The sequence below is a fragment of the Alosa sapidissima genome, chromosome 4, assembly GCF_018492685.1.
Source record: "Alosa sapidissima isolate fAloSap1 chromosome 4, fAloSap1.pri, whole genome shotgun sequence".
NCBI lineage: Eukaryota > Metazoa > Chordata > Actinopteri > Clupeiformes > Clupeidae > Alosa > Alosa sapidissima.
Genome location: NC_055960.1, coordinates 4,065,209 through 4,091,202, shown reverse-complemented (window position 1 = coordinate 4,091,202; position 25,994 = coordinate 4,065,209). Strand labels below are relative to the sequence as shown.

Sequence of the window (25,994 nt, the reverse complement as noted above, 5' to 3'; positions counted from 1 at the left end):
CACTAAATGGGTAAATTGCAATAAATGGGCTTAGTTTTGTAGCCTGATGTTGGAGTTAGAATAAATACCTCTGTGCCAATTGCTTGATCATTTTACAGCCATGTCATTTTCGTTATGCATTATTTGTTTTGGTTGTTTAAAAATGCAAAAAAATATCTGATTAATCGATCGATAAAGTGCTAGATTAATCGATTACAAAAAGAATCGATAGCTGCAGCCCTAGACTTATCGTGACTAAATTCAAGATGGTGTCGAACGGTAAAATTCCTTATGGTACTGTCTGTATAAATTGTCTTGTAAATAAACTACCAGTGCTTTTTCAAAGTTGTCAATGTCTCGTTTTAAATGTCAAGGGCCTCGGAAGTCTACCGATGACGTATGGAGCTACTTTGAGCCTCGTAAATGGTGTAAAACAGTGATTTATTTGCATGGCTAGGCCGATGCCCGAGGCACCCCCAACGAAAACCTGTTGGTAGCATTGGCTAACTAGCGCCAGATTTCTGAGTGCAGGGGACAAGCCGAGATGAGCTATGAGACATACGCTCACACTCGGTATCGTGTTTCAAGACACTTTAGGTCAAAATCACACCGGAATTCTCCTTTAATAATGAAAACACTTTCTTCGATTTGCATGCTTGCTTAAGATTCAATTGTATAGGCATTTTGCGCTTGCCAGTTACAGCATTCTAATGCAATACTGGCACAATTTCATTTTAGTCCCTACTGAAATACCGTTTCAGAAAGATCTATAAACAGAGCCCACGTTCTCCTTTAAGAATACTGGGGGCATGTAAACTCTACCACCTTCTTCGACCACTTCCTCCTCCTACCACTTTGACTAGTACTTATACTGCCCTCTTACCCTCTAGTAATAGTATTGACTGATGTAAAAAGTTTCCTAGCTTAGGTCTCCTCTGCTCAGTAGCTTGAACTTTATTTCTCTTTCTGTAAGTCGCTTTGGATAAATGTGTCTGCTAAATGAATAAATGAAAATGTAAACCCTGTCCCACCCTCATAAGCGTCTTTGAGTGTCTAAAATAGCACTATAAATACATAATACACATATTATTATCTGCCTCATGACCCTTCCAATGAAGTTGATATTGTGATGGATAAATTGATTGGCCAAGATGACCAATAGTTTAGTATTGGAGAGACAAGCCATGATCCACACCGAGACCATGGAGTCATATAATGGGTATTGTTAGGGGTTTTTCTGCATAGCAGTGGTGTGAAAATCCAAGTGAGTGGATCATTGAACCCAAGGATGTGGCGTGTATTGCAAAGAGGGAATCCAGTACAAAGTCTGTGAAGAGGCAGAGATATGGATGATTATGATATTTTACAAACTAAAACAGAGGGTGTTCCCTGTTACAGGTTTTGTAACACAGACAGAGGGTACATTGCCTATGATAATTTGGGATTTGTATTTTTTTATTCTTTGCAAGGGAATTTGCAATGTTTCTTTATATGATGAATTAATTGTGTATTCTGCAGCATGCATGTGCACAACACATGGCAAGTGTGAGGATGGTATGGATGGCAGTGGAAAGTGTTTCTGTGAAGAGGGCTGGACTGGAAACTACTGTGAATCAAGACTGGGTAATGGATAATTAAAGTTAAATCAAATTAAATGAGGTGGATTTTCTACAGTGTTATTTTTTCTCAAACTGACCTAACCCCTTTAAACCCCCTTGATCTCTTTTTGTTGTACTTTCTAATAGAAAGCAAGCCGGTCTGCTCCCCTGGTTGCCACCCAAATGCTGTGTGCCTTGGCAACAAGACAGACAGCCAGTGTGAATGTCAGGATCCATTTATTGGTGATGGTCTGAATTGCACAGGTCAGTATACAATATTAAAATATCATATATGACAGCACCCTTTAAATACATCTAGGGTCTGGGCACTTTCCGTTCGCAGTGCTCAGTCCGAGGGGCGGGATAATCGGTTGTCTTTCAAATTCCCTCTTCATGCAATAGGACAGCGCTATGAGTCCCATGCGGTTTCCCACCAGCGGAGCTAGTTGGCTAGTTCAAGCTTTTGCCAACTTAAAAAAAGCTTAACTCGTGTTACACTGTTGGCCAACAGCAACATCCATCTTCTTTATTTTCAAGTAGCAGGGAATTCAAGCCAAACCGTTGCAACTCTGCCATCAATCATTATGTTAAGCCCGCCCAACGACTCTATACACGATTTGATTGGCCTGATCAGGCCTGATTGGCCTGAGCTCACAAGCCAACAGAGAGTTGCTAGACTAGTCCTGGAAGCAAATGTAAGTTGCTGCCGCTAGGGTGCGTCTAGATTTCTAGGCTAATGTTGTTTATGATCAGCTGTGATATTTGAATGCATCCCTTCATTTCACTTCATGTTCATATTCTGTCTAGTGTATTACTGCATCTTCTCAAACTACAGTAAAAACGGAAGATATGATTGTGTTCTGTATAAAAACCCATAATTAACCCATTACCCTCACTTGCATGCAGACTAATACTCAGCAAACAACCTGACAGAGACATGCAAAAGCTCATGTCATTAGAGCATGTTTATAACTGCTCTAATATGTCGACTTTATTTAATCTTTCTCATATCCCACCCTGTTTATTTGTGGGGCAGTGCTGCAAGTTAATATTGACTCAAAGGTTTACTTGAATGTACTTTGCTCTAGTAACTAGTGTAAGTTTAATTCGCTACAACCATTTTATCACAATGATTAGTATTTAGGGCCCAATTTTGACGATCAGAAACGCAGCGCATAGCATACTGTATTCTTATTCTTCTTATCACAACGCAAAGTTTATTCCTATCTCACAATCAAATTTTTCGCCATGCACTTCTCTTTTATTAAACAATGCATTATCTAAAAATCGCTATCTTACACCATCTAAAAAGCATTACGCCACTGACCAAGAAAAACCTGGTTTATAGCGAAAGGCGCATATGAAGCACAGCTGAAGACGCACTGTTACAAGATCTAAGCAGCAACTCCTCTGCAGGATAAATGTCCTCAGGTTTTTATTCTTATATTTTTGATGGTAATCCATTGTGAGTCGATAGTGAATGTAATTCATTGTGTATAACTGTTTTGTCGTTGACTATGACAACACGGTAAAGTTAGTTTCACTTTGCCTATGAGTTCAAATAATAGAAGAGTGCAGATGTGTGTAGGCTATTTTAACAATCCTGTTTTCACTGTCTAGTGTTTTGTATTCCTTTGTTTACCTCTTGTGCCATGTGTTCCTGTGTTTACTTCCTGTCCCTGTGTTTTAGTTCCTGTCAGCCATGTGCTCCTTTGTTTGTCTTGCCATATGTCTTAGTTCCCTGTGCCTGTGTCTCTGCCCCTCACCTGTTCCTCATTATTAGTCTGCTAGTTTAATTATGATTTCCAGCCCTGTGTTCACCTGTTCACTTGTTTTACCTTGTTTCTTGTCCATCTGTGCCCTGTTAGCCTTGTTAAAGGAGAATTCCGGTGTGATATTGACTTTAAGTGTGTTGAAACATGATACCGAGTGTGAACGTATGTCTCATAGCTCATCTCGGCTTGTACCCTGCACTCAGAAATCTGGCGCTAGTTAGCCGATGCTACCAACAGTTTTTTGATGGGGGTGCCTCGGGCATTGTCCTAGCCATGCAAATAAATCACTGTTTTACACCATTTACGAGGCTCAAAGTAGCTTCATACTTCATTGGTAGACTTCCGTGGGCCTTGATATTTAAAATGAGACATTGAGACCTTGGAAAAAGCACTGCCATCTTCCAGTAGCAGTAACTGGAATCCATGCATTTCCACGGAATTATTTTTGGAATTTGATCCCTTATCATATCTGTTCATTCATACTCGTTGCTCGACTTATCGTGACTAAATTCAAGATGGCGACTTTGGTGTCTTTACAGCTCCTGATTTCTGCAGTGAATACAATGGAGGCTGCCATCAGCATGCAGAGTGTCAGCAGGTTGACCTCAATGTCACTTGCTCGTGCAAAACAGGCTACTCAGGTGATGGCAATGACTGCTCCCCCATTGACAGATGCACTGAAGAAAATGGTGGTTGCAGCGATTTTGCAACCTGCATGTTCACAGGACCGGTGAGTAACCTTGGCTTGGCTTTTATTTTTCAACTCTAATGATCAGTAATAAAGGTAGCCTGGCTAAAACCACTTATTCACTTATTCAGAAACGTTTCCATTAGCCACTAGCATGGTGAGGGGCATAGACGCACAGTAGTGTTGATTTCTAATGTTTCTTCCTACTTTGCCTAAACTTTACAAACAGACAATAAATGGCATATGCTGTCAGGCATTGCTACTACTACTGTTTACCATAGACACTTTCAATTTTAAAACTAGAGTGTCATCCCCTCTAGTCACTGATTGGCCTGATCTTTTTGGGGTCTGATGGAAATGTTAGTCAATTATGGTGTTCTAGACTAGTATCTCCCTGAAAGGGTGTGGCCTGATGGTAGTTTTCCTAGTACCACAGTTATCTGGAAACTTAGTCAGGATGAAGGTCAATCAGGAAACAGGCTTTATTCTTTCAATGACGTGCATCAAGGGAGAGACACAAGTTTCCCCAGGAGGATTCACCCATATCTCTACTGTAAAAGGGGAATATCCTTGACTTAAGTATGTTTACAAGCAAAAGGGGGTGGGAGGGGGGGGGCTTCTTGTTATAACTCTGTTTGAAGATGTATAGGTAGAAGGGTAGAGGGCTGTCCCTCCTACACTCGTTAGGCTGGCATCACCATCAGGTCTAGTCACCCTCTATTGTTCTTTAATTAAAACTTGCCTGGGATGTTTCTCAGAGGCCGGGCCCCATACTGATTCAACAAACTTTAGTTTCTCACACCTCACTTTGCTTCCTGGCTCCAGGTGGTCTGAGTGCCAGAGCAAGGAACAATAAGAAATACACACATGAATTATTCTGATTCAACACTTTCAGCCGGAACACGAAGCCAGGCAATTTTCTTCCTTCAGATACAGGTCTTACAGCCTCTCTGCACACTTTTAAAGTTTGCAATACTTCAGTTTGTCGGTAGAGACCCTCACCAAATACACCACAGAAGTGTAATCACATTTGGAGCATTGTCAGTGGTATGAAATAGCGTTTGTTTTTTGACGTGCTAGCTGGCCCCCTTAGCTTTCACTATAAGCCCATTCAGTGTTAATGCAAGAAACAATCTTGCTCAAAACTCCACCAATTAATGTAATTTTGCTCAAATGTTTGAACTTGTTAACTAGCGTAAATAGACCCTAGGTTGTTTTTACTCCAGAGTTACGCTTTAACCAAAGGAACTTTGCTAGCACTTTTCTTTACAGTTATGTAGACAATTGTTAAATTGATTTGTAACAGTTAAACACAAAGAATAACTTCTTAAGAACCAATTAGTTGATCATGTGTGTATCTATCATGTTGCATCTAAACAATATCCAAGGAACTATTGTAGCAGTCTATCAGAAAATGTAGTGATTATTTAAAAAAGCACTGGTGTACTTCTTTACATGTCGAAGAATTTGTCAGCAATCTCATCATTATCCAGCTTCCTATATGTAAGAGTTGTAGAGTAATATATTGATAACAACATGGTTACTTCAGAATTGTTCCATGATAGTAATTTAGTGATTATAGGGTTGCCAATGTAGTAGCCCATTAAAATGGCAAAAGTAAGTATTTCCCCATTATTACCCTTGGTCATTACTCAGAAACATTACCCAGTTTTGTAGAATTTCTGTGGTATCAGGGTCATGTATTACAAAGATTCAATTTTACAATAATAACCTGTTTACAGGTGAAACTCGAAAAATTAGAATATCATGCAAAAGTTAATTGATTTCAGTAATTCAACTTAAAAGGTGAAATTATTATGTAGACTCATGGCTAGGGACTGGCTAGGGACAGCAGATGAAAATTAGCACACACAGCTAAGTCTGGCTTATTTACAGCATTTTGTCTGTCAATTACTGAGCATATTCCTTGACAAAGATTAAAGGGACACCAGGCAACGTTTTTGTGTTAATTACTCACCTTCGTAAGTCGGTATATGGTTAAATGACTCATTACAGGGCGAATGAAGACTCTCTTGCCCGCCCAGCCTGTAGGAAGAATATCCCGCTTGCAAGTTCAGTGTATCGTACCCGCCGACCGAAGCAGGATCAGTTTACATCCTACATCCACAGCACAGAGGCAGGCTAACGAAACGTTAGAGATTGTTGCAAACGTGTGTATAATGGCAGAGCCGGCGAAGAAGCAGCGAAAACTCTTGACGGAAGATGCAAAGAAAAGGAAAAGAGCTTCAGACCGAGCGAGGGGGAGTTTCGTAGAGAAAAAGCATCAGGCTTGCCTGGTGCCCCTTTAAATATTACTATTTACTACATTGCCAGCGCCAATAATTTGATACTACCTACATATTAACATGATTCTACCCACATACTACTAGCCTGTAATGTGCCACTGCAATTGTCACATGGATTCAAAGTTAGTGTTGTGACTGTATTTGTATTTTAAATGTTGAATTTACAGAATGAGAGACGATGCCAGTGCAATGATGGTTATGTAGGAGATGGCCTCCAGTGCCTGGAGAAGGTAATACCACCTATTGACCGATGCCTGGATAACAATGGAGGATGTGATCCTAAAGCTTCCTGCAAGGACTTACATTTCCACAGTAAGAGCTATGGTCAGAGAAAGTTGCTTTGACGGAGAAATGAAGAGTTTGGTTCCAAAACGCTATATCCTCCATTTCAAAGAATTTTCATAAATCATTTTTTTACATTTTGTTTTCCAGGTAATTTCAGTGCAACTGTGATTGGGTTATTGTTATATGATTTGTCTTTACTCAGTCAATCAAAACAGCAAAACTGCAATTGTATTGATATTACCTGAAATACATAATTAAATAACATGATTTATTAATGTTTTTAAAAATGGATATATAGCGTTTTGGAACCAAATTCTTCAAATAGTCATATTTCTGTTTTCTGTCATGACTCAAATATGGCACTCTGCATACAGTTCTGTAGCCTTCACAAATGTGGCCTTGGTGGCAAACTAGAAAGTTTCAAAGAGCTGGAAAATGTTGTACTTGAGTAATGAGCCAATATTCCACTGTTTGGGGAGAATATTTCCTCTGCATTTAAGTGCTCAGTGATTTGAATAACCTTTGTGTTGGTCACAGCAAAAACAGCTGGAGTATTTCACTTGAGATCTCCAGAAGGAAAGTACAAGATGAACTTCACCTCTGCAGAAGCAGGCTGCAAGGCTGATGGGGCCATGCTTGCCACATTCAATCAGCTGTCTGATGCCCAGCAGGTGAACCTCTAATATCATTGGGACATAGAGATAAAAGAAAGGGCATAGATTTATTTGCACCAATTTATCACAATTCATAATCAGTCCAGTCCAGTCCAGGACAAACAAGGTAGATAATTCTAGATAGGTCATTTAGAAAGATAATTATTGGTAGGTAATTTAGAAACATTCAATCAAAAAATTCAGTCCAACAAATACCTTGAAAGACTGTTGTTTCAAAATAAAATACTGTACTTTGTATTTTAAAGATTCTAAATTATACTCTTTACAAACCTTCCATGTATCAGTGTTTTCATCTCAAACAATTGGTTATGCTTCATAATAAGCTGTGTTAACAAACCATTTACAAGGTATTACTAACTAAGGGGGGAATTCTCCCATATGCGTAAGGGTGTGTAACTACGTGCATTTCACTCTGTGTAAATTTTCCCCTTCGCCTAAATCTGTCATTTATGTGCAATAGGGGGAGTTACGCGTTTTGGGAGGAGCAACCCCAAAATCTGTGCGTTTCTGATGTATACAACTCTTAACTTAAGCACCTTTCCAGCTACGCGCTCTGGAGGGCTGTGTTATGGTCAGGATTTCCGTTGTCCGGTAATTGCTGGACATTGGACGTAAAAAAACACAACACAATCGGAATTTGAGAATAAGCCTAAAATGTAGGCCTATACCAAAGCAAGAATACGTCCTTTGGCTATATTTTAAAGGAACAGGCTCAACCGTTACTAAACAACACATATATGCTGTTGTGTCGCCAACATGTGAACCTTAAAATAAAGTGTTACCGAGTGTCTTATAAACTACTAAGTAATATATTATCATATCATAGCCTAGTAATTTCATGGCTAACAATAGCCTATATTAATTTTGCCACTTTTGTAATATTTACCTTTAGCTTAGTTTTAGTTTACCGCTGTGTATGACGCGTGTAAACAACGAGTGTACACTTTCGGTATGATAATCAGCTCCTCTAATGCTTAGGGTATACGTTTGACAAGCATATAAATTTACCTTGTTCTTATCTGAAATGACTCCTCTACCTTTGCTGCCTCCATCGTTTCTGTTTTTGTTGTGTAAAAAACGTTGTAGGCTACAGTATATGATGGGATTGAAGTTAGTGAATTGGTTCCATTCTTTGTTGGTAACCAAATAGCCTACATTTGTAATCGATGCGTATGTGCATTCTCTCTCCTGCAGATTTGCGTTCTGTAGCCAAGTGTGTAATATTGCAAAAGTTGAAAAAATAAATTATTGTACAGAAAATAAATAGCCTACTGTCACACTGTCAGTTAATTGGCTACAGTGCAGTGAAGGGTTTTGGAGAGTGAAGTTATGATAGGGCAACTTGGAGTTTTATGAAAATAATTTACGAACCATGGGCCATGACCATGAAGCCTCTATTTCTTGCAGCTGTTAAAACACCTGCTAGATAAATAGCCACCAACATTCGTTTTTGCAGTAAGCTACAGATTATAGGCTTTAAGTTATTTGTCCACTAGGCCTATTGGCTAATTTATCAAATCAGTGGTTTCTCGTTCGTCCTCCGCAGACTACAGGTAGTTCGGTAGAGAGTCATTGAATAGCGATGCCAAGCAATTTCTAAACACTTTTTGTGACATTCAGCAAATATCTCCTCACCTAATGTAAGTTGCTTCAGACAATATGTTCTACTCTACGTGGAGTTGTCCTCCATCTCAGTTGCATCAGTTAGGCCTATCTGATTTTGAATGTTCTAAAATATGACGATATGCTGCACTGTATCCTTCTCGTTTTCTTTCATTTGTCCAGCTAACTTTTCCATTGAAACTCGCCATTTATGATTGGTTAGCCTACACAGTCGACATTCTGAAATTTTCATGCATGATCAAGGCCAAATTCACCAATCATCACACAGCCACTGTGTCAGCAGCACGAGCGCTGACAGTGACGGCGCGCGTCTGATGTCAGATTATTATGTATTAGACTGTTGTCATGTTGCAGCAGCGCTTTACTTATATGAAGTAGCATTAATCAATATGAAGGGCAGAGGGGGATAAATGTTGTCCCACCCCCGGCGATGAAAATAATTAATCAGAGGTGAGGATATCAAGACCAGAGGAGGGGAAATCCCCCCCATCCCCCCCGACAAATCGCACCCTGCTTATAAGTAATTTACTAATGTTATCTAATGATAGTAAAGAGTTAACTTACCATTTATTAATACCTTTTAAAGGAACACGCCACCCAATGTCAGTAGTGATATATATGTTGTTACCTTAACTTTCACGAGTTGAGTCATACCTCGCCCGTGTTGGTACATGCACTCAAACGCTCTGGTGCGCAGCGCGAATGTGTTAGCATGTTGCTATGCTAGCGGGCTCAGACGTAGCCATAGAGAGAGGAAAACATGTATCATCGTGATCTATCATATTTTCCAAAAACTTATATTTCACAAAATTCTGCTAGGGTATGTAAACGTACGAGTCCAACTGTAGTGCTGGTTCTTTCACTGTACAGTCAAATTTTAGGTAGCAATACAGTGCATTTTCAGAGAGACATATTATAAAAGCTACAGTACATTTAATCTGACATGATGACATAATCTCCTCATGATCTTTCACCAGCTGGGTATGCACTTGTGTGTTGCGGGCTGGATAGATGGGAAGAAAGTTGGCTATCCAATAACATTTCCATCTGCCAAATGTGGTGACAACCGTGTCGGCGTCATTCTATACAAGGACCCAGTAGACACAAACAGGACATATGATGCCTATTGTTACAGAATGAAAGGTATACAGTATTATGGGTATTGGTGGTGTTCCACTATATGGACAAAAGTATTAGGACACTAATACCTTGAATTACTGAATTCATGTGCTCCACTCAGACCCATTCCCATAAGAGTATAAATCAAGCACCTAGACATGCAGTGTGCATTAAAAAGCATGCAGAGAGAATGGGTCGTTTTGAAGAGCTCACTGTCTCGCAGTGTCATAGGGTACACCAAGCATGGTCCATAAGGACAGGGTTGAGTTAGTTTGGTGTGGAAAAACTTTACTCATACAGAGCCCTATCAAATACATTTGGGATTAACTATCAGATATTGTGAGCTAGGCCTTCTCATCCAACATCAGCGCCTGACCTCACAGATGCTCTTTAGGATGAATGGAGAAAAATCACAGACATTCTCCAAAATCTTCTGGAAAGAAGAGTGGAAGCTGTTATAACTATCCCATGCATAGAATGGGATATCATTCAAGTTCCTATAGGTGTAATGGCCGGGTGTCCCAATACTTTTGTCCATATAGTGTGTTTAACCATCAACTTTAAATGTCATTCAGAATATATGATGCAAAGAAAAAGTGACACATTGAGCACATAAAGTGATACATTGAGGCAAATATGTAGTATGTCATTTTCTTTTCTAGATGTTGAATGTGTCTGTAAAGAAGAGTATATTGGAGATGGAAGTTTTTGTAATGGAAATCTGGCTAGTGTTCTAGCCATGAATGATAAACTCTCAACTTTTTACACTGTAAGTATATTACTGTATAGTTAGGAACAAGATGATTCATACCCCTGACAAATATTGATTTAATGTTGGTTTTCTCTTGACCAATATGTTTGTTCTGACTGAAAATGACACTACCACATGCCAAAAGACAATGTAAGACAATGTGATAGAAACATGCATTCAGAAAAAGAAGACACCATTTTTCATAAAAATGTTAGAAAATATGAAAACATTTAATAATAACGCTGAATCATTTTGTTCCTTACTGTAACTGCAATGACAAATGAACACATGCTTCACACCCCTTAAAAGTCATGCTGATTACATGTACAATACATTTTCCCAGTAGGTATTTACATAGTCACTTGTGCTGTCATTTATTTCCAAAGTATAAGTAATTCTTATTATTGTTTGTTTTAGTAATAGTACTAAGTAAGTACTGTTGACGCAATGACAACTGGCAAATGGCAACTCAGACAAAAATTGTTTGGTAATTGGGACCAGTGAAAGTATTTGCCAAAGCTGTAAAAAATCCGGCTGCCACCTCGTTGTCATTTTTCCTTAGTAAATGTTGGTCTCTTAGCAGAAAGATAAAATGGTTTGTGAATATGTGTCTTTGTTTTGCACCTTGAAACATTATTATTATTAGTAGTAGTATTATTATTTATACATTTTGCTGATGGCTTTATCCAAAGGTTACAGATACCAATTGCAGGGGCCACTCTCCCTGGACCAACTCGGGGTTAAGTGTCTTGCTCAAGGGCATAACAGGAATTGCCTTTTGTGGCTACTAGATGCTAGCTGTACTCCTTAGCCACTACACTACCACCGCCCTACACTTGTTAATGTATTGCTAAAAGTAAATGAAGAATTTTGGGCCCATTAATATTAGAAAACGCATTCAATTTGGGCTTTTGAAATGAAGGTGTAACATGAACATTTTTATTATCAAATAGGCCATGTTGACATATGCAAACACAGCTGAGGAAGGACAGAATCTGATGAATTTCCTGTCTGCAAGATCATCTTTTGCCACCCTGTTTGTGCCACATAATAAAGGATTCTCTGTCAATGAGGTAATTGATTTTCCTATCAGAATATCATATCTCAGAAAGGTGATGTGTGTATGTATAATATTTTTGATTGAACCTATGATCTGCCACGTTTTTTTAAGTGTTTTGTGTAATTTACAGACGCTGTCTCAGAGAGACATGGAGTATCACATCTCCATTAATAACAGCTTCCACGTCTTTGAGAATTTGACACACAACTTGGTCATTCCTTCACGACTGGGGTACAGTCTCACTATTGTGATACCAGCAGATGATGCAACACTGTCTGATGTGAGTTAATTAGACTTTGGGTGTACAAGTAGCTTCATTGTCAATTTAGATAAATGATGGGATCTCACACATGGGATGCAAAGTAGGAAAATTATCATGTGGTGGTTTGGCTGTGTTGACTACTAATTAGTTGTAAACATCAAAACTTTGGTGTGGTACAAAAATTGATCACCATCAGAGGTTACCGTTACATTTTTGTTTGTCTGGTAATATCCCAGAATATTGGACATACAGAAAATCTACCAGACATATGTTTTTAATAGCTTATACATTTAAACCGCAATAAAACACAAACAATATACTTCAACAATGCAGTTTATTAGACATAGTCAGCACAAATTAAGTTTGTAACTCTGCAAACATTGCAAACTGACATGGGTTATAACCTACAACAATAAAATGAAATGCTGCAGACATTTTGTAGCGAACAATCAGGAGACTTCCCGGGGAGTCAGTAACATTTTGTTAACGTGCTGACGTTAAAAACAGTTAAAACAGGTGTGATATTGCTGTTTGTATAAGTTTATACTACTCTGCAATCACAGCTCACACCCTCACTCTCACTCCCACCCTCACTACAGCGTTGGTAATAACAACATAATAATATGTAAATAGGAATTATTTTGCCATATTTTCCACCAGACATTCTGTCTGTTTATATTTTTTCTGCCGGCAACTACACATGAAACCCTTCACTTTCCAGCTGTAGCCGGCTAATGTAAACCCTGATAACCATGTTTACTGGAAATACAGAGTAAGATTCTATCATGAATCAAGGTCAGGAAGTTACCAAGGCAAAGATGCACACAGTAATTTAAGGTTACAATTTGGGTTAAGTTAGTTACAAATGCCTTAGGAGTGGAATGCAGTATGCATCTAACCATTGTAGCAGACAGCTGAACACAAATGAAAATATACAGTGGATATAATATATATTTATAACTACTGTATATGGACAGCACTGACTGAAGTATAAAAAAAACTTTGTGCAACAAACTAAAATGTTTTTGTGTGCAGTCAGTTCTGTTAAAAGTTAAGGTAGTAAAATTACACTGAAAATAGCCTATAGTCCTGTAAGGGTTGAAAGCTTTGCTTGACTGTTCTGTTAAATTCTACAATATATAAACTATAGTGTTTAGATCGTTTTGGTTTTAAAACTCTTTAAAAATAAAAACTTAGTAGTGTGGATGTATCCACAAATGCAGAAAAAACACATTATAACAGGCATAACTATAAGCTGGTATCTTTTCCATACAAAACCTGTTATTGTAACTTCTTTTATCCTTAGATTTTGTGTACCCTTTTCTTTCTCTTTTGTTACTTCAGTTTAGTAAATCACTGTCAAACATGAAAACAAAACAGATAAAGCAAAAATAATAAAATAATTTTAAAGATTGCACACTCTCTATTCACACGCTTACTCGATCATACATACCTTGTAAGTGTTGTGCTCCTATATCCAGCAGAATTTCAAACCTCATAAACTTGTCAACAAGAGAAGCATTGTAGACTGGGACATTCCAGCTATCAATGGAATTATACACATTATTGATGGACCATTAAAAGCACCCCCCGAACCTGTAAGTAATTACATATTTCCCAGATAAAATTCACACAAAGAATGTACATTTTGCTGTTATTAATGCAACTTTCCAGATTTCCAGTTAAGACAAAATAGTAGACAGAGACAATGGTAAACATACTAACGATAAAAATGTCTATTCATTTTTATGTTGTTGGAAGCATGACCTTTCTGCTATTTGTTTTATAAGTAAACCTGTTAAGTCTACGAGGAAAATACTCTACATAAGGACTCAAAGAATCCCTTTTTTTGAAGACAAAACAAATTCTCCAAGTTTGTGATTATTATATATTAATGATGATAATGATTTTGTGCAGGTGAAACCATTACCTCATCCCCAGTCTGGGGGTGTCTCTGGCGTCCCCATTATGATAACTCTCTTTATACTCCTTGCTGCTACTGGTATGGCATACTATGTGTTCAGGTACAAAAAGGATGCTTTCCGTTTCCAGTATTTCAAGGTAAATGATGACCATAATTGCAGAGGTGTAAAAATCAAAAAGTAAAAATTCTGCCATATATTTGCTCCAACCATTCACTAAACCAACTGATTCTAACTGCCACAACTCCTCAGCCAGGTATATGAGTTAATTTTAGGGACGCTGTGTAAAATGTGAGTGAAAACAGAATGCTATGATTTACAAATCATATTCAACCTATATTTAATTGAGAATTGTTCAAAGACAACATATCAGGTGTTGAAGGAAATAAATGTTCTTTTTTGGAAAATAAAAATGTTTGATGCTAGCGACACGTCTCAAAAAAGTTAAGACAGGGACATGTTTACTACTATGTTCAAGGGCGCGGGAAGGGGTGTGCTGAGGGTGCTGCAGCACCCCCTGCTGGCAGGAGATAGATTTTTTAAATTTGTTATATATATTTTTAAATAATTACTAATTCGCTGTCTGACATTGTTTAAATGTGTGTATGTGAAATGATGAGTCAAATAGCAAAAAAGGGTTATGGATTGGTTGGAATATAGGCTACTAAAAATTAAGTTATATTGATCAACGTGAACGTGAGTCAGTTACTGTAAGAACCGTAGCGTGGTTTCATCTATGTGATAGCCAGAGAATGTCTAATCCGTAAACGGGCTCTGGTGATAGCGATTAAGTGTGTAGGCCTACGATTGATATAGGCCTACATATTCTATGCGATTTACACGTTCAAAAAAGCATGGATAAGCTGAAAGAAACTTTAATTGTGTTGTACAGTTTTGCAAAATTAATAAATTATAGCTAGTGAAATCATTTCACTAGTCGCTAAGATAGAAATTATTAGGACACATTCTTGCTCTATTTGCGAGATCATTGCAGCCTGATTATTAGCCTATATTTAAATCCAAACATCTCTGGTGTGGTTTTGACGAAAAGTAATTTTCCTTAGCTATACTGAAATAGGCTAGATTCAAGTGCGCTTCTGTGGGGTTAGGGTGGGTGCAGTGGAGTCGGAGTGCTGTCGCGGAACCAGACCTCTAAAGTCTCACGCATTGAGCGTGAGACATGCATTTCAATGACTTCACACACTCACACGCCACACATGGCATTTCTCACTCCGAGAAATTATTAACTTGCCCGCACAGAAATTTCTAAGGGCTATATTTTACAAACGTGTCACACAACGTTGCTGTCTCTGCGCTCATTCAGCTCAGAGAGCTGCTGTTCAGTTACTAACCTATCGGCCAATCAGTAAATAGGATCTCAACCAATCAGGAAATAGTTTTGTTTTGATGTGGGTCTGCAACGTGGAGACTGCTGGTCCGCGGAGTCGTGGAGTGAAATTAGGCCCGGTGCTTCGTCTGATAATTTGCCCTCGCAGTTGATCAAGATACCGCGGACTGACAAAAAAACATTCTGCTATTAATGTCATTAAACATGGAGCCATACAATAAAGTGGTGGTATGAGCGTTCATTCAATGCAGGCGTCTGCGCGAGAGAAACTGTTCAACTAATCGATAACGTTGGTATCAAAGCTCCGCTTCAACCTGTTGAATGCTATTTAATTGTTTAACGACACTTAATAGAACAACGTTGCTTTTTGGAACTTCCATAGAAACAGAGCAGAAACTGTATAATACACTGTATAGCACTGAGTATTGTATAGTCAAATTTGAATATAACGTGGCCAAAAGCTATTGTAGCCTTCTGTTAAAAGATCAACAGATCAGTCTATCTGCTCGCCAAAGAAGCTGGTAAACTTCATTAAAAAACATGTATTTTTTTCCTCCATTTCCTACCAATGTATGATGCTTGCATGAGGGAAACATCCCAAAACAATAGCACCCATATAATTGTTGCTGTTTTGAGAAGTATTCTTCTTATGCAAGCATCATGCAACCATGCAAAAGCAATGAAACTAATTATATCTTACATTAGCAGTCCTCTGATGTGCATGTCACAAAACATTTAAGTGAAAGTGCATGTAAAACAATATAGGCATAATAAGGATTGTGATAATGATAATGACAATTTGATTTGGAGGGAGTGGGGTTGGGTATGTGTAGATGAGCCCTATGACCCCAAAGTCTGCCATGACTGGGCCTTAGGTCAAAGAAGTTTGAGAAAGGCTGGTCTACATAACCTGCATCAGATTGAGGTTTGCAGTGATGTGTTATTATTATTCATTATTATTTACTATAGGGTTCTAGAATAAATAAAACAGTGTGTTTGAAATAATGGAATTTGTGCTCTCTCATGAAGCTGGGTTGATGGGACATGGGGAGGGTGGGTCTGGTGATCTGGGGGGTGGGCGCCACGAGTAGTTCAAGCAGACGTAGGACTTTCATGTACTTCGATCAGGGGGAGGGGGCGTGACACTGTGCCAATGCCACGTCCCCCCCCCCCCCCGTCCCCCCAGAAACAAAGTCTCACTCCTTGCAAACTTCAAAACTTGAGAGCCCTGCATGGAACATTGGAATTTGTGGCTGCCCAGGACGTAGATAGATAGATAGATTGATAGATAGATAGATAGATAGATATACTTTATTGATCCCTAAAACTTCTCTCTATCACCCGCACACCGCACTAAAATGATGTAGCAGTCAAAATTTGAAACATGTCCAGGAGGGGAGAAATCGTCGGACATCCATTATTTTTGTTATTCAGCACCCCTGGTCAAAAATAGGTTCCCGCGCGCCTGACTGTTGCCTCACCTCTTCATTTAACAGCATTCTGTAAATGTTCTCTGGTCTCTCCAGGAAAATGTTGCATTGTGTACTAATGTCTGTATTGAAGTTGTCTCAATAAGGCTCGGTGGTTGGACTTTTGAGAATGAAATGTCCCATTCATTACATTACATTACATTACATTTGGCTGACGCTTTTTTAACCAAAGCGACTAACAACATGGTACACAGTAAGTTTTAGAACAATTCTCACAATTTTAGGACAGTTTAAAAAACATTAGAGTACAGTAAGAATAAGTGCGTCGGTGAGTGCTGTTTTTAATAGTTACTTGTCAGTTTAAAACGGCTGGTGAGTGCTAGGATCAGTAAGACTTGTTGTAAGTGTTGCTATGAGAGTAGATGTTCTCTAAAGAGCTGGGTCTTCAGGAGTTTTTTGAAAGTGGAGAAGGATGTCCCTGCCCTTGTAGGAACTGGCAGTGTGTTCCACCAACGAGGAACAACAGATGAGAAAAGTTTGGATTGGCTTGAGCGTACCGGTGGTAGAGCTAGACGTCGTTCATCAGAGGAGCGCAGCGGTCTGGAGGTAGTGTAAGTCTGTATGAGGGCATTCAAGTAGGTGGGAGCAGAACCGGAGACTACTTTGTAGGCAAGCGTTAGAGACTTGAATTTGATGCGGGCCGCCATAGGTAGCCAGTGTAGCTGGATGAGCAGCGGGGTAACATGTGCCCTTTTGGGTTGGTTGTAGACCAGGCGCGCCGCCGCGTTCTGGATCATCTGAAGTGGTTTCACTGCGCAGGCTGGGAGACCTGTCAGGAGGGCATTGCAGTAGTCGAGTCGTGAGATGACTATTGCCTGAACCAGAAGTTGGGTAGCATCTTGAGTCAAGTAAGTCCTGATTTTCCGTATGTTGTAGAGTGCGAAACGGCATGACCGGGCGACTGAGGCAACATGATCTGAGAAGTTTAGTTGGTTGTCGAGAACAACTACTAGATTTCTTGCAGTCCTGGTCGGTGAAACAGACAGGGAGTCAAATTTGATGTTGATGTCGTGGTGTATGGTAGGTTTGGCTGGGATGACCAGCAGTTCAGTCTTTGAGAGGTTCAGCTGGAGGTGGTGTGCCTTCATCCATGTAGCTATGTCTGAAAGGCAATCCGAGATCCGTGCTGAAACCAAGGGGTCATCAGATGGAAAGGACAGATAGAGCTGTGTGTCGTCTGCATAGCAGTGGTATGAGAAGCCGTGCGAACGGATAATCTGTCCCAAGGAGGTGGTGTAGATAGCAAAGAGGAGGGGGCCCAGCACTGAGCCCTGGGGGACCCCTGTGGTGAGATGCAGATAGTTGACCAAGCCATGATACGTTAAACAAGCGTCCTGTGAGGTAGGATTCAAACCAGGAGAGAGCAGAACCGGAGATTCCCATGTCAGCGAGTATAGAGAGAAGGATACGGTGATTAACCGTGTCAAAGGCAGCCGATAAGTCAAGCAGAATGAGTACTGATGACCGAGCGGTCGCCCTGGCTTCTTTTAAGGCTTCTGTTACAGACAGCAGAGCCGTTTCGGTAGAGTGGCCGCTTTTGAACCCAGACTGATTTGGATCCAGAAGGTTGTTCTGTGAAAGGAAGTCAGAGACCTGTTTGGAGACTGCTCGTTCAATGCCTTTGGATAGGAAAGGCAGTAGTGAGACAGGGCGGTAGTTCTCGACTTGAGCAGGGTTGAGAGAAGCTTTCTTAAGTAACGGTGTTACCCGGGCCATTTTGAACGCTGTTGGAAATGTGCCGGAGGTTAGCGAGGCATTGATCACATGTGTGATAGCTGGTGCGATGGTCGGGCTGATGGACTGAAGTAGGCTCGTAGGTATAGGGTCCAGCGAGCATGTGGTAGGACGGCTGCATGTCAGGAGTCTGGACACTTCACTCTCGGAGAGAGGCGTGAATGCTGAAAAAGATGTTCCAGCAGTCCCTAGAGGTTGTAGGAGTGCGGTATCTGAGTCAGATGCGTTGAGTGGGCATGTAGAGAATTGACTGCTGATTGCCGCCACTTTGTTTGTAAAAAATGAGGCGAGGGTATCTGCAGTAAGGCTGGATGGAGGAGGAGGCAGCTGAGGGTTGAGTAGCGATTTGAAGGTTGAGAAAAGTTTTCGAGTGTCTGTAACGCTGTTGATTTTGTCATTGTAGAAAGCAGTCTTAGCAGCAGTGATGTCTGGTAGTGTCTGGTAGTTTTTGAGGTCGTCAGCTAGTTTGGATTTGTGCCATTTCCTCTCCGCGGCTCTGAGTTTGGTGCGCTGCGATCGGAGGGTATCATTTAGCCATGGATGAGAATGTTTGGATCGAGCTGGCCTTGTGGTAAGAGGGCACAGCTCGTCTAGACACGAGGTCAGTGTGGAGCAGAGCGAGTCAGTGGCCTCATTAACCTCCAGAGAGGAGAAGGTGTTGAGTGGAGGTAGACCGGAGGCAACCACAGAGGAGAAGTGCGTTGGAGACAGGTTCCGGATGTTGCGGCGGAACGTGACCATCGGCTGAGGAGCCGGAGGCTGTTCTGTCAGGCTGACGTTGAACTGGATGAAGAAGTGGTCAGAAAGATGGAGAGGCGTCACCATGAGGGTGTCTGTGCTGCAGTTCCGAGTGAAGATCAAGTCAAGCTCTTTGCCAGCTTTGTGAGTCGGTGGGCTTTGAACCAGTTCGAGGTCAAAGGAGTGGACCAGGGCCAAAAAGTCCGCTGAGCCTGGGGCATCTAAGTGGATGTTCATATCACCGAGAACAAGAAGCGGACAGTCATGCTCAGGGATGGAGGATAGCAGAGTGTCAAGTTCGTCAATAAAGTCGCCTAGTTGGCCTGGAGGGCGGTAGATGACCAGCACGTAGAGTTTTGCTGGGGCGATCACTGTGATGGCATGGAATTCGAATGAGACATATTTGTTTGAAGGCAGTAGCGGGGTGAATTTCCATTTGTTGGAGATCAGCAGGCCCGTCTCGCCTCCTCGTCCAGATAGGCGAGGGGTGTGGGATAGTGTAAGGTTAGTGGAGAGTGCAGCCGGGGTGGCAGTGTTCTCTGGTTTGATCCAAGTCTCAGTGAGAGCGAGGAGTTCCAATGAAAGGTGGTTGGCATAGCCAGCTATGAAGTCCGTTTTGTTGACTGCGGATTGACAGTTCCACAAGCCCATGGAGAAGGAGGTTTCTGTCGGTGAGGACCGTTTAAGTTCCTGGAGGTTAAGGCGATTTCTGCCCCTTTTGGCATGATGCTGTTTTCTGCAATGGCCGGTGATAACAGATATGGTGGAACGGCACATTTTGCCTTTGTCGGTGCCTGTGCTCGGTGAACTTGCACAGGTAAACTTGCTTGTCTTGACCGCGTCCGTCTTAAACGAGGCCGGCTGAAACGAGGGCTGCCACTTATGCTGACGCTTCAGCAGCAGCCACTATTGTTATGCTGATAGGATTTGCATGCAGCTGTCCTCGTGTCTCACTAATGATGAATCAGCGTAGACCGCCCTCTGACGTTCGCACAGCTTAGATTGTTGTTGCTATTTTTGCATCAACAAAGCATACAGCAGAACTGGGTTTACACGTCCTTGACGCATTTCCGTTTTTGCGTAAAAGGTCTATGATTTTCTTTACAGAAACATCTGGTTTTAATGCAGTGGCATCTGAGGTCCAAAAGACCACGGCCATCCAATATTGTTCTTCGACAATGCAAATTATAGTGATCTTTCCTTGCTTGAAAAGATTTCTCTGGATTCTCTGAATATTTTAATTATATTATGTACTGCATAATGCTTATGTAAGCATTATTCTTATATTGTTTCATGATTTGCTCACACAGGTTTACACAGAGTGATGAATGCCTCTTGTTTTTGTTCTCTCTTCTCTTACTTCAAAGAGACTCTTTTCATACCCAGTCATGGTGCCAGTTAACCTAATTAATTGTGAAATGTTCCAACTTTTGTTGTCCCTATCATTACACAACTTTTCCAGACTTTTGTTGCCCCTATCCCAACTTTTTTGAGATGTGTTGCTGGCATCAAATTCAAAATGTATAAATATTTTCCATGAAATAATGAAATTTGTCATTTTCAACATTTGATATGTTGTCTATGTCCTTTTTGCAGCTAAATATGGGTTTCGAGATTTGCAGATTATCACATTCTGTTTTTAATTACATTTTACACAACGTCCCATATTATTTGGAATTAGGGTTGTAGACACAATACATAAAAGGACTTTTACTTTCTGAAGCTGGACATTCACACACCTACTTATTTATTGTCTACTTTAATACTGTATCTTGAAAATAATTTATTGAGAGTTAACTGTGATCAAATAATGTGATGTAAGAATATTTACTCTCAAATGTCAAAAAGAATATTTACTATGCACAAACAAACTTATTATTCAAAAACTGCACTTTGTCCACAAAAGAATGTGTTTCACATGATCTTAATTTCCATGGCATTTTTCCATATCAACTCACAGAATGAAGATGATGGTGGTCCTACACCAGGGAGCACAAACCCTGCTTTGGTTTCTATTCCTAACCCCTGCTATAGTGGCTATACAGCCTTTGCAGAACCCTTTGAAGTAAGTTCTTATTCTTCTTCTTATTATTATTATTATATCATACAGTATGTGGCTGAACAAGACATGTCTTCTATAACCATGTTAATGATTTTCTATCATTGGTGAGTGTTTTAGCTTTCTGTTTTTCCTCACAATATCAACCCATGGCAGTTCCCTGGATTCTGGTATATTGAGTGGAACTTATAGTCAATCAACTCTGAAGGAAGCTCAATTTGTGTTTTGTGATGTAGACTCTGCATAATCTGTGTCTGTATATAAAATGTAGATAAAATGGAGGCGGCGGGAGGGGCTTATTAGAGGCTTAGGTATTTTGTTTTCTTTTATTAGAGGGGATGCATCCCCTCTATTGAAATCCGGAGACTTCTTATTACAGTGCATGAAAATGCACTGTACTGTTCTTCCTAGGCTTCTTATTATTATTCCGCTTACCACTTTTTCCGCACGCAATTTCTCTTGAACAGTTTAACTTAGAAACTTCATTCAAACTTTGTAACGTAGGTCTTCAAACAGATCGGGTTGCTATGTCTTTTCAACTTTGAAACTTTAATACTTTTTAAACTATTAAAGAAAAACTTTTTAAAAATCCCCATAGACTTAACATTGCCGATTATGACATAATACGGCCATTAAGCAGTAAACAGTCTACTTTTAAACTATTATTAAATTATCTATTAAACTAGCTGTCTATCAACAACTTTTAACTTGTCATCAACTATGTCAACACTTGTCATCAACTATGACTCCTACCCACTGTAGCTAGTTAGCATGGTTAGCATAGTTAGCATGTTAACATTGCTAGCATTGTTAGCATTTTTAGCAAAACTGATAAAAATTATTAGCTAGGTTAGCTAAGTCATATGGTTAGCATACTTAGCATGTTAGCATTGTTAGCATGTTAGTTAGCATAACTACTAAAAATGATTAGCTAGGTTAGCTAAGTCACATGGTTAGCATACTTAACATGTTAGCATTGTTAGCATGCTACTTAGCATAGTTAGCATAACTACTAAAAATGATTAGCTAGGTTAGCTAAGTCACATGGTTAACATAGTTAACATTGCTAGCATAGTTAGCATGTTTAGCAAAACTGCTAGAAAACGTTAGTTAAGTTAGCTAAGTAGCATGGTTAGCATAGTTAGCATTGCTAACATGTTTAGCAAAACTGCTAGAAAACGTTAGCTAAGTTAGCTAAGTAGCATGGTTAGCATGTTAGCATTGCTAGCACTGCTATAAAACATTAGCTAAGTAGCATGGTTAGCATAGTTAGCTATCTTAACATAACTGCTAGCAAACATTAGAGCCATTCCAACTTTTAGTTATCGTCAAATATCTACCTATATACAGCCATTAAACTATTTAAATATCAACATTCATTAAACTTCCAGTCTGTCAACAACTTTTAAACAATTTACCTTCAACTTTTAAACGGTCTACTTTTAAACTATCATTAAACTATCTATTAAACTAGCTGTCTATCAACAACTTTTAAACTATCTACTGTCTATCAACAACTTTTAAACTATCTACATTCAGCTTTTAAACAGTCTACTTTTAAACTATCAACTTTTATTAAGCTATGCAACCACCATGTCTATCCTAGCATCACCGTAGTAACCATCTCTGTATTATCTGTTTTAACTATACATGATATTTTACATCACAACTTTAGCATTTTCATGCACTGGTAATTCCTTGGAATTGCATTTCTAGTTATTATTATTTTTCTTTTTACCTTTTTGTGCGCGCTATTCAGCCTAAACCGCTTAACGTGCAAATTTGGTTGAAGCACCGTTCCGTAGATCTTCCAAGGCTTTACCGTCCTATCCGTTTTTCATTTTTGAGAAGTTTATACTTTTTGAGATATTTGTAATTAAAAGTGTATTTTTCCCCCATAGACTTGAATGGGGGCTGTGATGTCATAAGAGCCAGCTGGGCTCGTTAAGTAGTTCTCAGAGCAGTTCCCAGGCTAATCAGAACACTGGCACAGGTGTCACCTGTGAGGAATTCAACTCTCTCAGCTTCTGAGCATACAATCTAGCTCTACCTGAACTACACATCCTGTTAAAGTGTTTCCTGTGTGTCAAAATAAAAGTCCCAGCCATATCTCATGCATTCAGCATTATATCTCCAGAACGGCTTGACGTACATGCTTCAAATTTGGTACGAGTGTTTTTATGGACTCAAAGATGAAGTGAGTTGAAGTTGGAGGTTGAAGGTCAAATGTCAAGGTCAAAAACACCTTGAGTATGATATCTCAAGAATGCCATGTCACACAAGATTCAAATTTGGTTACTCCAAAAGCACCTTTGCAGGTATCACAATTACCCTACCAACCAGCTAGCAGCAAGCTCAACAGCCTCACCAACACCCTAACCAGCAGACTGCATCCCCTCGTGTAATTCCTCGGAATTGCATTTCTAGTGTCGATTTAAGATTGTTTGTGTAGGCTACACGGGTTGAAAATTTCCACACAGTTTAATTTCCCTATTTTCACAATTGGCTAGCCTATACTAACAAACGCATTTCATTTGAAAAAGCAACATGATTAATCACTAACAACTAAGTGCAACTGCAGCTCTATTAACACATCCAAAAGGGCACTTCTTTTGCCTGTTTAGGCTATTTGTTTTTGTTCTCTCGTGGGTCGTGACTTTTCCATTCTGCGGTATCTGGGTTGAAAGAAGACTGTCCATGCATGCTAGGCTTTCTTTTATTTCTTTTTATAAGGTTTGGCAACACACCGAGGCAGTAACTCCGTTGACACTAACAGTGTTCGTGACAGAGGTAGGCTATGTCCTGTCGACCTAGCCTATCTTCTTTTACAACATTGACATAGGGAAGAGGCTTTTTGACCGTTTAGTCTGTGCATCAGTGCAATGCAAATTATAGTGATTGCTGTTGTCGCGGTAAACTTATGCTCCTGTCTCTAAATAGGCACAGTGTAGACTAGATCTACTTGCTATGTTGATTGATTTTCTGTGATAAATGCAGCCTGTAGCCTAGACTACTTCAGCAAACCCAGACCGGTTGTGAGAGAATTTCCTGACTTTATTGAGTGTAAGATATAAGCCTTGCGTCACGCTTTGTGCCACCTTGCCCTGGGTGCACGATAGGGCCCTAAAAAATATTTTGATTGAAAAAGTTGGGAGTCTGTATTAGCACATTATTAGTAGCCACCATATAGTGTATAGCCCATGCAGTTTATTTGCCATTGCATAAAGCTTTTCAATATCAAAGTTTCTCAAGAATCAGTGCCTAATTATTTGCCAATGTCATTAACAGTAGCATTGAATTGCATTTTCAGGATTCAGCCACGACTGAGCATGCGGGGGCACCAAACCTCCTTGAATAATTCAGAATCAGCCACACTATTTCTGCAAACATAAAGAAGACTTCAGAAACATAAGCATGATTTATAGAATGTTAAGTGAGTGAAAAACTTTGAATTGGATGGAATGGTGGAACATTAATAAAGCTTGAATATTCATACTGCAATAGTATAAATCACTGTGATGTTGATGGTTATTTCATTATGAAATTATTGCATTATTTCATAATGCAGTCATAATGTTACATTTTCATAAAATGTTTTGACTGATTCAAAGGTATTGTGAAGAACTCCTCAAAGTTTGAGGAGTTAAACTTGAAGAACTCCTCAAAGCATTTTAGCTCACTCTAAAAAAACTTCTAGTATTCCTAAATTCATACTTAGTAAAATTGTTTGGGGGATATAATTATTGCATTTCTCTTATTCATAAAAACTTAACCTAGTTAGCTATCTAGTTGTGGCTAGGTAGCCAGATGCTTATGCTGTAGCTAGCTAGTTGTGGCTAGGTAATTAGATGGATGTGCTATACAGTTGAAACTTAATGTAGTCTTACCATGTCATTGTTTTTATATTATTTTATATTATTGATTAAATTGATATTATTGTTTATTATTACTATTCTCCTTATTATAGTTTGACCAACATTCTAATCTGTTCCCTGTTCAATTTTAAATATTATGTTGTTTTGTATTTGTGTGTCGCTTTGGACAAAGGCGTCTGCCAAATCCATAACCATAACCATACTATGGTGTACAGGACTCTGATTTACAATACAATTTTGTGTAGTTTAACTATTACGAACGGGCCATCTCTAGGCTTTTACCCCGAAATCGCATTGTTCTTATACTCTAGAAGCCACTGTTCTCACCCAATTTGGCCCACCATCAAATGCTTGACCTCTTTGGAAAGATAAGACACAGTAGTTTCAGTAGAGACCATCAGAATAACTGTGTGATGTACTGACACAGGGCTACAGAGGCTAGAATATAGTTTTTTCTTCCTGCCGGATTGCAAGCATCTCTGAACTGACCACAATTCAGCCCTCTAGGTTACTTGAATGGACTTAGAAACACAACTGAGCCCTAGCACCAGGTCTTGTGAAGCTTTGTGCAAAAGTAGATCAATATAGAATAAAAAAAATGAGTAGACCATTATTTACTAAGGTATGCTCATGCGTTTTGTAAAATGCCTTATGGAAACTTCCCATAGGACTTTTGGTTACCCAAAATGCACACTGACAAAAAAAAGC

General features: G+C 39.5%; 1 protein-coding gene across 3 annotated transcripts in view; it reads left to right on the top strand.

The window, feature by feature from the left end:
* stab1 (stabilin 1) overlaps positions 1-24,921 on the top strand; it is a 130,631-nt gene extending 105,710 nt beyond the window's left edge. The window contains exons 57-69 of one of the 3 annotated variants that reach the window (XM_042089264.1): positions 1,498-1,602; positions 1,725-1,841; positions 3,892-4,082; positions 6,514-6,658; positions 7,169-7,302; positions 9,906-10,071; positions 10,710-10,816; positions 11,752-11,871; positions 11,989-12,138; positions 13,605-13,718; positions 14,038-14,181; positions 21,313-21,417; positions 24,722-24,921. In XM_042089264.1, coding sequence (XP_041945198.1) covers positions 1,498-1,602; positions 1,725-1,841; positions 3,892-4,082; positions 6,514-6,658; positions 7,169-7,302; positions 9,906-10,071; positions 10,710-10,816; positions 11,752-11,871; positions 11,989-12,138; positions 13,605-13,718; positions 14,038-14,181; positions 21,313-21,417; positions 24,722-24,769 — 1,646 coding nt within the window. In that variant the 3' untranslated portion in view covers positions 24,770-24,921. Of the gene's footprint in view, positions 1-1,497; positions 1,603-1,724; positions 1,842-3,891; positions 4,083-6,513; positions 6,659-7,168; positions 7,303-9,905; positions 10,072-10,709; positions 10,817-11,751; positions 11,872-11,988; positions 12,139-13,601; positions 13,719-14,037; positions 14,182-21,312; positions 21,418-24,721 lie in introns of those variants that run through there. The other 2 variants (XM_042089263.1, XR_006031212.1) reach the window with 2 other exon arrangements.
* Positions 24,922-25,994: the final 1,073 nt, after the last annotated feature.